Here is a 13,565-nt window from a genome sequence, read left to right on the forward strand (position 1 = left end):
GGGGGGGGGGGGGGGTGAGTTTGGATGGTGCAGATGACCGGGGGGGAAAAGATGAAAAGGAAAGATTTTTTGGGGGGCAAGTGACTAAATCGACTGACTGAGCTGTTGAGTAAAATCGGCGACGAGATTTTCTTCGAGAGGGGCGTGCTTCTCAATGTACTCGGACAAGTCACCGCCCTCGCAGAACTGCCGACCAGGAGCCAGGCAGAGGGTGCAATGAGCCTTTGGTGGGAGCAAGCCTCGTATCACGCATCGCAGGCCGCCGTACCTCAGTGACGAGGCAAATGTCGTCACGTGTATCGATGCGTTCATAGAGCATCATGATGTTGGGATGGTCCATCGCCTGGCCAGGAGAAAAAGCGAGCCCCGTGCACACCAGGCGTGAGTTTGAAAAGACGAAATGAAAAGCGAACAGAGGAAGGCTGAGTTGTGTCGCGGCTTGAGCGACGAAAAGGTGACTGGGACCGACGAGGTCGAGCACGCGCGCACCTGAAGAATTTGAATTTCCTGCTCGAGGAGCCTTTGGGCTTTTTTCTTCTTGAGTTTACCACGCACGATGCGCTTGATGGCGACGGGAAGGCCATCGTTGCGCTGGCCGCGATAAACCTCGGCAAAGCTACCGTGACCGAGGCAATCCTTGAGGCGGTATTGGTAGTCGCCAATGACGCGCACACGCGCGTCCTCCTCGGCCGAGCGAGTCTCCATGTTGGGCTGGTCAGCCCCACTGTGGTGCGCAGAACCAGCTGAAGGCGAGACTACCACATCCGCCTATTAAGATTGATGAAAGACGAGCCAACCAGGGCATGGGCCAGGCGACAACACGGCACGTCAAGCAAAAACCGACGAGGTGAGAGACTGTTCGAGATGATATTTTTTTTAACATGTAAAAAACAGTGTGTGTATGAAGTGGTGCTGTTTCTAGACAGGCCAAGAAGGACGACAACAAAACAGGGTTTGTCGGCGCAGCACCGAGGGTCAAGAAGCAAGGGTCAGACACATCCAGCTCACATTTGGCTCATGCCAGCAGGCGCTGAGAGCAACGAAAGCAAAAGAACACGTCAACAAAAACTGCCACGAAACACTTTCACCCATTGGGCCTTGGGCCTTGGGCCAAGCGCCAACACACAGAAGCCAACATTCATCAGCACAAAACGTGAAAACCAAGGAAGAAAAAGATTTCTGACAAAGTTGAATCGAATCGTTGACGAGCAACCAACGAGCAAGCAGTACCAAGCAAAGGAGAGGAGGTGGTCCAACCAAATTGGAAATGCACAACTTGCTAGAAATGAAGACTACGTAACCACGAAACAAAACGCACAGAACCGCCAAAAATAGCATCTTGCCCAACAACGGCTCGCGACAAAATAATATGAGAGAGAGAGAGAGAGAGAGAAGCTGATGATGCGATGTTGTCAATCAAAACAAGCACAAGGCTTGATGAAAAGGCAGCCAAACAAACAGAGCAAAAAGGAGAGAGACAGAGACAGAGGTAAGGGAGAGAGGGAGAGAGGGAGAGAAACACATGCAGAAAGAACAAGAAAGCGATGACGCCGATGACGCGCTCACACACACACACACACACACGCACACACACACACAAAGTTGGAACACGTCTGCGGTGTCAATCAATCAACATACATGGCGGGCATGGGCGGGCGGCGGTGCGGTCATATCCGCAGCTGCATGCTGATGCGTGTGAGGCACTACGCGACCGGGCTCGGTCGACGCAGGAGCGTGGGGCGGGCCGGTGTTATCCGTGATGCAGGCCTCGCAACAACTGCGTGTCCAAGGTTGAAAAAGCACAAACAAAGCTGCGAAATGCAAGTCGCGTTTCGCAAAAGTTGGTTCAGCAACGGGTGACGCTGCAACCCTGGTGAAGAGGGAAGAAGGCACCAATTCAAGCAGTTATGCAAAGGTGTCGCCGAGGAGACAGCGGCGACCGATGATGATGCGTGAGAGCAGTAAGGAGGTCGCGCCCAAGATCAAAAGAGGGATTGATCGCGACACCGAACCCGCTCAAACAAGAGACCCAAGCGAGGGCTCCCGACACAAGCGGAAGGAAAGCGGAAGGTGCAAAGAGGGAAGAGAGAACACAGCCCGCACTGTTCGCAAGGAAGGTGCGATCGAAAGAAAAAAATAATTTGAAGAGAGAGAGAAAGAGAGAGAGAGAGAGAGGGCGCGTACGAGACGCGAAAATGGAGCTCATTGCATTGAGAACAAAACAAACGAAACAAAAAAAAAACAGAGAGAAAAGAGACACAACACACACACACACACACGCACATACACACATACACAGAAGCCGAGCGAGGTTGTTGGACAGAGGCGGTGCAAGGGGCCAGCAATGCCCATAACAACTTCTTTGACATGTTACAACCTGTCTGCTCGTGTTGTGTCTTCGCACATCTCGTGAGTGACAACAGATCTTGCTTGGGATTCGAGGCAGCGCTCGCTCGCTGAAGAGGGTATGAAGTTGTCTTTTTTGACACGCTGAACGCACTGCCCTTGGACAACACCATGCCCTGCTCTTGGTTATGCAACCCCAGATCCTCTCTTCTCGTTCCCGGCAGCTGTTCCCAGACCATTGTCGTTAACGGTCACTCACTACTCTTCTTTCTTCATTCGGCTCCGGAAGAAGAAGCAGAAGAAGCAGAAGAAGCAGAAGAAGAAGAAGGTATTTCTGTCTGACAATGGCATAGGTGCCTCTGCTTTCTGCTTCTGCAACTTGTGACGCGGTTCGTCCGTTTGGCCTTGCCAATGGCGCATTGTCGCGTTCGCTGCTTAGGGAGGAGCCAGCCAATGACATGGTGGGCGCGCCACTGACGTCGACGATCCTGCCTGACGCCTTGGCAAGAATGATGGCCTGCTTTCTTACTGTATGCATGTCCAAAACCCAGGCTGTCCCATTGGGATCTGAAAGCACTGACCGATCCCATCATCACACGATCGATAGGGCTGCTGCAAGGATTACAGCGACCTGCGGGTGCATGCATTTCAGAGATGCCACAACATACGTAACCTTTTGGGTTTGAAACATAAAGTTGATGGTCGATTGTTACAGCCGATCAAGAATCCTTCCTTGCTTCCCCTACTCGAGCACGGCGTGCTTGCGTCCGAGAGCCACCGTTTGAAAATCGCCGATGCCCACCCCCAGTCAGGCTGACCGAGAGAGAGATGGACAGCGAGTCACGAGAAACAGAGCAAACACAAACACACCACACCAATGGGAAGGTTGGCCCAAAGTTGAAGAAGGGAGACAAGAGCAGAACAAGTAGTTTCGGATGTAGAAAAAGTACAGGGTCACCCCGGTCGGACACAATCAGACCTAAACAAACCATGCCATGCCTCGCTCTGCCTTCAAGGACATACCGTGCTGAGGTCCACTATACACGATCCCTCCCCACCTCGGAGGTCTCCGCACCCCCGCCCCCCCAGCCCGCTCTGAGCGACGCAGCAGGCGTAACAATGTCAGCCTTTATTGTCAGATCAATCACATTGTCATCCTTTTAAGTTATATCTGACATTCTGGCACCATGTTGAGCGACATGGGAGGTCAGCCCAACACGGATGGCGGCGACCATGAGGCCAACGCCGGGGGTCAGGGAGGGACAGCGACAGCACGATCAGCGCAGGCGTATGAAGGGATGCGGGCGCTGCGTCAGGGAAGTTGTGCCAGCTGTGAGACCCCGGTACAGCCCGGTGATTTGCTTTGGCCGTGTACCGCGCCCGGGCCCAACGGCCGCCGCATCTGGAAACATCTGGCTTGCGCGCAGCGTGAGGTGGACGGCCCACTTGTCAAGCCGCAGTGCAAGCATTGGCTGCGCACGGGCACTTGTCGCTACGGGACCGACTGCTTTTTCCTTCACCCCGAGCCCGAGGGCCAGCATCGCCGGGCCCAGTTGCTGGCCGAAGCACAAGACCGCGCGCGCCGGGCTCGCCCTGACCGGCATGGCGAACTGCGCGTGGCCGTTCAGAACCGGGGACCGGGCCGGCGCAACAAGGTGCGCAACGCGTTTCGAGCGGCTGCCTTTCGGCGCTTTCTAGTAGACACCTTTGGCCTTGAAAGTCTGCGCTCGGGCACCGGCGTACTGGACGTGGCCTCGGGCAAGGGTGACCTGGCCTACGAACTCTCGGCTCTGAACGGTGTCCCCGTCACGTGCATCGAACCGAGACAACTGCGTCTTCAGCAAGTGGTCTTGCGCCTGCGTCACAACTACTACCACCAAAACCCTCTTTTTGCAAGCTACAATCGCTTTCCAACCCCGGCCGAATGCGAGGCCCAGCGTGCGCCTCTGCGTCACCTTCGCATCTTGCTGCGCCTGTGTGCAGATCGCTGCGATCAGATTGAGGCTCTATCCAGCCCCGAGGCTTGGGATACGGCCCGCACCGCAGCCCAAACTCTAGTTTGGGATCGACGTGGCCTGCACGGACCCTCTGACACTGCTGAAGCAACCTCTTCCGCGTGTACCCCAGATGCTCGCCCGTTGAGCCCCGCTCTGGCTGCCCAAGCGGCAGAACGGGACCCTTTCCCACCATCGGTAGCTGATGCTGATGTGGACAAGACAGTGGCTGCAACAGATGTCAGTCAAGAGGCCACGGCTATGCCTGCAACAGAGGCACCGCTGCCATGTGCCACGGAGGTGTGGGACCGGGCGGTTGCTTCCCAACTGGTGCATGAATGTGCCCTGATTGTGGGCATGCATCCCGACCAAGCAGCAGGGGACCTCATTGATCTAGCCTTGGCCTTGAATAAACCGTTTGCACTCACGCCCTGCTGCACCTATGCCAAGGAATTTCCCAAACGTCGCCTCGCCAACGGCACCCCCGTGCGCTCCTACTCGCAACTCCTCGACTTCCTGCAGCAGAAACACCCCTCCATTCAGCGCTGCCAACTTGACTTTGAAGGCAAAAATGTGTGCCTCTATCGTCTGTGCCCTTGACGCGCGTTCACTGCACGGTTGTCTGCACCGTTCTGGAAGCAGGCGGCTGCGACTTAGGAAGCCTGCTTGCTGAATGCCTTTCAAATGCCGCTCCAGCAGTGACCCGACTTTAATTCATTTGACTTTAATTCATTTCCCTTCCTCGAGAGACAGAGAGAGAGAGAGACGAAAATCAACAACGATCACAAGAGACACACAGAGAGATGATTGCCACACAAGTACCACATGTAGTAAAGAATTTGGCGAAAAGAGAAACACAGGTAGAATTGGAGAAATCAAGAAAGGAACAGCACAACTACCACAGGTAGAGAGATGAATTGGTTAGAGGGAAAAAGAGAAAGAGAAAGGCATCAACAACAAAGACACAAAGGACACAGAGAGAGAGGGAAAGAACAAACTACCACATGTAACAACAGGGAACAAGAGGGAGAGAGCACACACACACACACACACACACACACACACACACACACACACACACACGCGATAAAAATAAAACCGTCGTGTGCCTTCTCAGGTCTTCGGGGAGGGGGGGTGTTGGCTGGGATCAGAGTCGATTCCTTCGAGGTCACATACGTTTGCGGCACTGGAGCGGTTGTGCTGGCAGGGATGGTGAAGACGCAGGTCAACCGGTGGCTCATCATGGCCACCGGTATGTTGATGATGACCGTTGCCGGCACCATCTACTTGTACCCGGACTATGCCACGGCCCTTCGAGGCCAGCTCAACTTTTCAATCGCTGAGAGCGCTCGCATCGGCACCTTGCTCAACCTTGGTACGTGCCGGGGAAGCGCGGCCCTTGCTGATCGCGCCCTCCACGTGCACCACCGCAGATCAGCACGATGATGCTTGCGGCCTGTCAATTTGTCCCCACTCACACGGACACCCTGTCTTCCTTTGTCTCGCTTTTCTCGGAACAGGTGCCTGGATGACGGTGATTGGTGGTATCTTCTATGATCGCTTCGGTCCTTTGCGCACCGGCCTGATCGGTGCTGTCACCACCTTTGTCGGCTATTTCCTCATGTTCCTAGCTGCCCAGGTCTGAATGACAAACTGAGCTCGGCGCAAGCCAATCGTCCGCCTCACGATCAATCTGCCATCGCACATCGTCGCCTGCCGTTCCCACGCTGCATTCAGCTCACCGCCCTCTCTGTTCCTCCGCATGCAGGAGCGCATCATCCACACCTGGATTGCCGTTGGTTTTTACGCCTTTATCATGGGACAGGGTTCAGGGTAGGTTGACCAAACGCGTCGACGTTGCTGTGCCTTATCTCTCTCTTTCTTGCTCCTCCGAATGGCTCGGAGACCGCCCCTGGCTTTCCTTCACGGCGCTACTGCACCTGTACCATGTGCCAAAGATGGATGTATTGCGTGGCTCTCAACACGAGCGTGCAAAACTTTCCCGCCCGCAATCGAGGAAAGATCGTGGGCCTTTTAGCCTGTTGCTTCGGCCTCTGCTCGGGCATTTTCACACGCCTTCACGCCGGCTTCTTTTCCGAGTCCGACGGCTCAAACGGCGGCGACATTGCCCCTTTCCTTTTCTTCCTGGCCGTTACCACGGGTGGCCTTGGCCTTGCATACACATTCTTCCAGCAAATTCTGACCGAAACAACCGTCACTCAAAAGCCTGCCGAAGCCCGACGGGTCGCCGCAGGTACAGCCCATCTTGTTTGGTCGTCAACCGTTGGTGCACCCAACCACGCGGCTTTGAGCATCCCAATCCCTCATACCAACGCCATCATGTCTGCCACCTCGGCAACACTGGTCAACGGCCACAGCCTATGCCATAGCATTGGCCGTTGCCACATACATCGCGGCATCCTCCATCTCCGCCGCCTTCTCCAGCCACGATGACAGCAGACCTTTGGCCGTGGGCTTGATTGTCCTCGTATTCAGCCTACTCCTTCTCCCAGTCGGCAGCGGGCCTTGGCTTCGCTTCGGCCGCCAAGCACAATATACGCGGCTCGCTGACGACCACGAACACCATGCTGCTGATACTCACAAACTACCTCCGTCCATCAACGTAACCGCCACTTCCAACGCCCCGACCAAGACACACTACACCCTCCTCGAGGCCGTCACCTCTCTTGACTTTTGGCTCATCTTCCTCGTCCTCTTCTTTGGTGTGGGCGCTGGCATTTGCATCGTCAACAACCTCCCGGAGATTGTCATTTCCCGTCTACCCCCGAGCGAAGCCGGCAGAGTGATTGCCAGCAGTGATGTGCCTCACAGCAAGGATTCCTCCACCCTAGTCGCGCTGGTAAGAAGCACCCTGAGGGCAAGCATAACCCACACCTCTTGTTTCCCGTGATATTATTACTCCCGTGCCATACCCTTGACTGGGCAGCTCATACCGTGCCAAACCGGGCCTTTGCTCAGTTTAGCGTCTTCAACACGTGTGGTCGCTTGCTGAGCGGTTATCTCTCCGACGCCTTTGCGCACCGTATCTCGCGCCTGGGCTTCCTAGTCATGGGTAGCCTTCTCATGGGAGCTGTGCAGGTCTGTGGCGCTCGCCTTGGAGATACCCGGAACAAAGCAGCCGTAATTACTTACGTCTATGCGCACGCGCCGGGTCTCTCCAGGTGTACTTTATGTTTACCAGCATCGACGGCATGTACGGAGCAGTTGTCTTGCTCGGGATCGCCTGTAAGTTTTCGTTCATTCCGACTCAGATTTCCTCCCTTCTCAACAACCAGCTTACCTCGCCAACCCGTATTCCAGACGGTAGCTTTTTCTGCCTGGTGCCCGCTCTGGTCTCTGAGGCTTTCGGCATGGCTACGTTTGGCGCCACTTTTGGCCTACAAGGCTTGGCTCCGGCCGCCGGTATGATGCGCTTAATTCGGACCGTGCCCGCCCCGCGCACCCCGCCCTGCAGACCCCGTCCAATCGCTCCATCGCCTGCTGCTGCATTGACCTTGCTTCTGGCGCAATCTTTCTTGCGACTCCCGCACAGGCTCGGAAGTTTTTGGTACAGCCATCGCGGGCAGACTGGCAGATTCATATGCCAACCATGCACACCTGACCGTCATCACCAAGAGTGGAGACAAAGTGATCCACTGTATTGGTGCTGAATGCTTCCGTTACAGCCTGCTGTGCACTGCGGGTGGTTGCTTGATTGGTGCAGGATTGGCACTGTGGATGGCATATCGCCAGCGTCGAGGAACGGCCAACACGCTCAAGTTGCACGCGAGTTGAAACAGCCACACGCGTGTGGCGCTGTGGCGCTCAGGGATCATGCCAATCCCACTAGCCTATCTCTTTGAATTTAGTTGTAGCTTTGCCAATTTTTGACGCTGAATGGTCATCATGTGGGGCCAACGTTTAAATTTCTCGATTAGGGACGGGGCATCAAGAGGAGGCTTCACAAGCCACACACACGCACACATACACACGCGCAAGACAAGACACACATTCACAGGTGCGGTGCGACAAGAAAAAGCGGCTGGTCTATACACAAGCACAGAACGGGGCACACAAAGCCAAAACACGGCGACAAGTTGTAACATTCATTCCTTAAGCACGGGAGGTGGTACCTGCACGCTCGACATCACGGTGCACATTTTGCTCCAATGCATCGGTAGCAGAGCCATCTTCGCCATACTGTTGACGATGTTCAACGTTGTCTTGCTTGGGGGCTGATGCAGACTTTGCATACTCGGGAGGGTTGAGCGGCTTGCCGCTGGGGGTAAAAGCATCTTCAACCGTCACGCGCTCGGCCGACTGCTGCTCGGCACGCTGCATTAGCGCGTGTCGATCAGCCATGTCACGCCCCGCAAATTGCACCGTTCCTTGTGGCACTCGACCAGATCGGTACTTCAAAGCTGATTCTGTCTCCATAGCATCGCGACCCTCGCGAATGCCGCGTGTCCGGGGCCGACCAGCCTCACCCGACTGCCGAAAGTCACCTCGTTGATCCATGTTCAAATCACCAAAGGTCCCCTCGAGCTGCTGCTTGAGGCCGGATGAAGTCTTGGAGCCCCAGCGTGCCGCTTTATACGCGGCGCGATCCACGATCCTGCTCGCCTAGGACGGGCAGCACCCAATGATGAGATCAAGTAAGGCGGCAGCAGGCATCACACACGATCAAACACTGATAACGTGACGCCGACGCCATGGCAACAAACACAACCTAGCAAGAGACAAGTACGCACCTGATCTGTGACGTTGTCACCAAAAGAATCGTTCACCTTGTCGCTGGCCTCCTCAAAATTGCGCTCCATGGCATTGGCAGCCTGTTTGGCCTTGTTCTTCAAGGCCGTACCAGTTTCGGCTGCCTCGGATTCGACTCGGCCTGCGGTTTCCTGGGCCTGATGCTTGGCCTGGTTGCCCTTTTGCTTGGCAGCCTCTGCCAGGTCCTCTGCCTTGTCCTTGGCCTCGTGCTTGCCCTCCTGCACCTTTTCGGCGGCATCGTCGTACAGCTCGCTCGCCTTGTCCTTTAGCTCACCAGCCTTGTCTTTGATCGTTTCCTTGGCGGAGCTTAGTCCATCCTCAACTTTGGTCATGACATCATCGCCCTTGGCCTCGGCCTCGTGCAGCGTGTCCTTGATGGCGTGACGGCCTTCCTCGGCCCATTCGCTGGCCTTGTTGGCTGCCTGCTTGGCCGCGTGACGACCTTCTTCCTTGGCATCATCGGCGAGACGCTTGGCGTCACTCTGGTTGCTGGCGGCTGACTCGACGCGGTTGCCGAGCTTGCTGGCTTCATGGCGACCACGCTCCGTCATCTGCTCCACCTTGTCTGAGGCCTTCTCAGCAACGTGGCGGCCTTGCTCAGCGGCACGATCTGAGCTATCCATGTGCAGCACACGGGCCGTAGCGTTTTGGATGGCCTCGGCTGCGTTCTTGACCTGTGACTTGGCCTTGCTCAGCAAGGAGTCACCCTCCGCCGTATCAGGCAACATGTGCTCAACCTTTTCTTTGGCCTCGTGAGCCAGATGCTCCGCCTTGTCCTGAACCTCATGGACAATGTGTTCACCACGCTCCTTGGCGTCGTGCAACATGCTGGCGGCGTTGGGAGCGGCCTGAGCGGCCTCCTCGGCCTTGTCCTCAAGACGATCAACCGCACGGCGGCCCTGTTGGGCAGCCTTTTGGCCGAGGTCAGAGACCTCCCGCTTGGCTTGGTCCAAATTTTGTTCCACGCCCTGTACGACGCACGAGCCCAATAACAATGAGTCGCAGCAAGGAAGAGAGTTGAAACGTGCAAGTCGAGTACCAGAGATGCATGAACAAGCGAGGGGGCGAATGACCTACGCCAGATGGTGAGGGCATGGCTTGCTCGGCCTTGGAGGTCACGCGCTGCATTGACTGCTTCACGTCGCGTGCCAAGTTCTTGGCGCTCTGTGTTACCGGATTGGGGTTCGGATCACTGCCCTTGCCCAACCCTTGCGTGGCCGTTTGACCGTGGGTGTAGTTTTTGTTCATATCAAAGCTGGCCTGTGCGCTGGTCTTGCGCTTGTTGACATATTCCTCGGATGCACGGAAGGCAGGGTCTTTTTGCCATTCGCCCTTGAACATCTTGTCATGCGGCAAAGTGGGATTGCCGTCAGTGCTGAAGCGAGTATGGGCTGCTTGGTATGCCTCGTCCTTGTTGGCCGGGTTCCATTCTACCGAGATGACAAGAGTTGGTTGAGTGCAACGCATGCCGCGGGCTGCAATGATGCTGGAAGCTCATCAAAGAGAAACGGTGCGGCAAAGAGTGGTTCAAAAACTGCCGTTCGGACTTACGCATGTCATTCTCACTCGTCCGGGGACGAGCTGCAGATTGCTGTTGCAGTGAGCGAGCCGCTTGGCGGGCACACAGTGCCGTTTGTGGAAACCGAAGGTTGGTCTTCAACATGGTGGCGGTTGATTGCAAGTACACACGCACGATGGTGTTGGCAGAGCTCACTTAATAAAAGCGCCTGCTTCGAACAAAGATCAAGGCTCTCGGTGCACTCAAGATTGTATGCGACTAGACTGGGATTGAATCAGAGTTCTTGATTCACAGTTTGGTAGCAAAGAAAATGCCACCAGCCCTTCAGCCCAGGGTACATGTACAGGGCAAGCAAGTCAACAGTGGCGGCCATCGCGCTTGAGCGGCGCGTGGAGACTGCGTGATGACGGTTCCTGGAGCCCGCCAGGCACAGGCACAGGCTCATGAGCTCTCGGAAGCTCGACTTGCCAACGGCCAAGCAGGGGGACGATCACTTCATGTGCAAGGTAATGTGAGTTGGCGCATCATCTTTGCGCCTGGCCAGCGTAAAAGAATTGTAACCGTAATGGCCCCTGTGATGACGAGCAAAATTTGCGTGTCGCATCAAAGTCGATGGCATTCGAACACGATTTCTTGCACATAGACAGTGCGGCCTTTGATGATGTGAGGTCATGGGCAATAATACATCCAGTCGGAGGCGTCGAGGCGTCGAGGAGATCATCAAGCAGTGCATGTCCATGTCCATGTTCCACAACAGAATTTCCCTTTCGAGAAGATGCCAAGGAAAGGCCTCACCAACGAGGCCCGCCATCACACACACACGCCCCCACGCAGGGGGACTCAGAACTTGGAGCCCATCAAGTCATGCAGGCCATGTCGTAAAGTCAGCATGTCGTAAAGTCAGCATGTCAGCATAAATAAATACTAAAAAGACGATTGTCATCATATTTTGTCAGCGTTTATCATGTGGCGTACTTGCTTGCTTGCACCCTGCATGCGTGCAAACTTAATTCAATGCGCGCTGGGTGTCCAATGTCGCATCGGATCCCCTCTAGCTCCTTCTCATGTGTGATGCGGACACAAACTGACTCAGCCTCAATCGCGCCAAAAGCCCTTGTCTCCAAAGAAAGAACACATTGAATTGGGGGCACGCCGGCATTAATGGATAATATGACGACAAGAATCAAAAGTGACTCACACGTTGTCATGAGTGACCACTGACACCTGAGGATCGAGGACATGCATGCTGATCGTCGTTTGCTTTGAGCGTGTATGCTCCACTGCTCCCACCAAAGTGTTCAAAACCCAAAGCCACCAAGCTGGGACTTACAGAATCGCTCGCGCTTGGCGCCCCGCCCCCGGCCTGCACCCACGCGGGATGAGTCGGAACACAAGTCGGCAAGACAGCCAGTTTCGCCCGAGCAGCACTGACGACGCCGTCATGTCGCGCTTGGACTGTCAGACCAGGCTGATCAGCTTACAGTGCCCAACAAAGGCTCGCATAACCAGGCGCCGCAGCACGCTAGCGGTCCTCGGCCTCTTCTTCGGATGGCTGTCCAGTGCGATGCCAGCTCCGATCGCCACAGAGCTGCCATCAGCAGATCTTATTCTCAGCAGCGGTTTTGTGCCCACTGAGTCAGCTCTTCTTGAGGTAGGCAGTCGCACCTGCTTTCTCCCTGATGACAATCGTGAACAGCTGCAGCGATGTACGCGCACAGAAATCAAACAGCAATGTACGCCGCCTTTTTCGGACCCGAAATGATGATGGGTAATAATATTCATAGAATACTCCACTGGGCATCAAGATCCGCGCATCCAACCGAGGCTTCATGCTTCAGAAAGGCTTTGCCACCGGCATTGCAATTGAACCTGTTGAAATCGGTAAACCGTGGGCTTTGATCAATTTGCCACATCCCTTGGCCCCTGAAGGCTCATGCATGCGCGCTTTACAGGTGGGCTTTGCGGTTGCGATCGAATTGTTGCTTGTTACGATGCGCGCGGAAACAGCTGTCTCCGCCTCCGGGAGTGTGAGGACCCCGTTGGAGGCAAGCGCTGTATCAAGTTCAAGACATGCGACAATGATGACTACGATATGTATCGAAAAAAGGTGTGCTCATCACTTCATCGCACACGCCTCGCTTCTCACCTTGTACAACGTTGACAGAAGTGTGATGGTAAACTACGACAAGACGGATGTGCCCTGCCTGGAGCAATTGAAAAGCGTATCTCCTCACAACCAGACGCTTCGTGCTTTTTGGTAGGTCCCTTTGGCGGCAGTCTGCCCTGAAGGTCGACCGCCTGCTTCAATGTCTCCATTTGAGCTCAGATTGCTGGCCGCTCAAATTAAAACCGAACTGCGCGACTGCGAGCTTATTAAGCCCAAGAAGGTGTGATTGGTGACCCTTCAATCATGGCTGTTTGCCCAACTTGGCCACGCCCTCGATTGCTCCATTCATCCAACCGCACTTTGGCCCTGCACCCTTTAGCTGTGCCACTACCGGGCCGACGTTGGTGAAGACATCCTCATTCAGGGTGCAAGCACGTTCGAGTTTGACATTCTCGTCAAAAATTCCCGGGTAGGCTGCATGTATGAGTACAACCCCAGTCTTGATTTTGACTCTGACCAAACTGCACAGTCATCACTCCCCTTCCTCTCAGCATAACAAAATTCTTTTTGACATGATTTGCGCATGAGAGGACATGATTTGCGCATGAGAGGGCATGAAGATGTCTTGAACTCTGCCATCTTGAGAGCACAGCTCAATATGAACGTGTGGTCGCGTGATAGGCAAAGAAGGATATACAAGGATGTTTCAAACTGATTGAAACCCCAGTGACACTGGGCAATGGGTGTCAGCTCGCGCGTAGCCCAAAGCAACTCATCTTGCCCTCCACCTCATTCACCTCTTCTACCTCTTCTACCTCTTCTACCTCAT

At 55.0% G+C, this 13,565-nt stretch overlaps 6 protein-coding genes across 6 annotated transcripts in view; 4 read left to right on the forward strand and 2 right to left on the reverse strand.

The window, feature by feature from the left end:
• Positions 1-705, reverse strand: part of MONBRDRAFT_34023 (uncharacterized protein) — a gene marked incomplete at its 5' end in the record, with an annotated part of 4,062 nt that extends 3,357 nt beyond the window's left edge. Inside the window, 3 exons of the mRNA XM_001749214.1 lie at positions 99-186; positions 269-343; positions 490-705. Coding sequence (XP_001749266.1) covers positions 99-186; positions 269-343; positions 490-705 — 379 coding nt within the window. The remainder of the gene's footprint in view (positions 1-98; positions 187-268; positions 344-489) is intronic.
• A 1,237-nt stretch (positions 706-1,942) lies between these two features.
• On the forward strand, positions 1,943-2,731 carry MONBRDRAFT_11411 (uncharacterized protein; the record flags this gene model as incomplete). Its single annotated transcript, XM_001749146.1, has 2 exons — positions 1,943-2,117; positions 2,571-2,731. The coding sequence occupies 2 exons, from the start codon at positions 1,943-1,945 to the stop codon at positions 2,729-2,731; spliced, it is 336 nt and encodes a 111-aa protein (XP_001749198.1).
• Positions 2,732-3,533: 802 nt separating this feature from the next.
• MONBRDRAFT_28785 (uncharacterized protein) lies at positions 3,534-4,940 on the forward strand (the record flags this gene model as incomplete). The annotated part of the gene is made up of 1 exon (XM_001749147.1): positions 3,534-4,940. One exon carries the CDS (start codon positions 3,534-3,536, stop codon positions 4,938-4,940), a length of 1,407 nt encoding a protein of 468 aa, XP_001749199.1.
• A 609-nt stretch (positions 4,941-5,549) lies between these two features.
• MONBRDRAFT_38621 (uncharacterized protein) lies at positions 5,550-8,135 on the forward strand (the record flags this gene model as incomplete). The annotated part of the gene is made up of 9 exons (XM_001749148.1): positions 5,550-5,715; positions 5,861-5,979; positions 6,109-6,173; positions 6,299-6,594; positions 6,719-7,200; positions 7,320-7,439; positions 7,523-7,586; positions 7,662-7,763; positions 7,894-8,135. The coding sequence occupies 9 exons, from the start codon at positions 5,550-5,552 to the stop codon at positions 8,133-8,135; spliced, it is 1,656 nt and encodes a 551-aa protein (XP_001749200.1).
• Positions 8,136-8,453: 318 nt separating this feature from the next.
• MONBRDRAFT_28787 (uncharacterized protein) lies at positions 8,454-10,773 on the reverse strand (the record flags this gene model as incomplete). The annotated part of the gene is made up of 4 exons (XM_001749215.1): positions 8,454-8,963; positions 9,092-10,078; positions 10,188-10,540; positions 10,662-10,773. 4 exons carry the CDS (start codon positions 10,771-10,773, stop codon positions 8,454-8,456), a joined length of 1,962 nt encoding a protein of 653 aa, XP_001749267.1.
• Positions 10,774-12,007: 1,234 nt separating this feature from the next.
• MONBRDRAFT_11415 (uncharacterized protein) overlaps positions 12,008-13,565 on the forward strand; it is a gene marked incomplete at both ends in the record, with an annotated part of 9,604 nt that continues 8,046 nt past the window's right edge. The window contains 4 exons of the mRNA XM_001749149.1: positions 12,008-12,362; positions 12,582-12,736; positions 12,891-13,016; positions 13,116-13,205. Coding sequence (XP_001749201.1) covers positions 12,008-12,362; positions 12,582-12,736; positions 12,891-13,016; positions 13,116-13,205 — 726 coding nt within the window. The remainder of the gene's footprint in view (positions 12,363-12,581; positions 12,737-12,890; positions 13,017-13,115; positions 13,206-13,565) is intronic.

Source organism: Monosiga brevicollis, genomic scaffold (assembly GCF_000002865.3).
Source record: "Monosiga brevicollis MX1 MONBRscaffold_28 genomic scaffold, whole genome shotgun sequence".
Taxonomy (NCBI): Eukaryota; class Choanoflagellata; order Craspedida; family Salpingoecidae; genus Monosiga; species Monosiga brevicollis.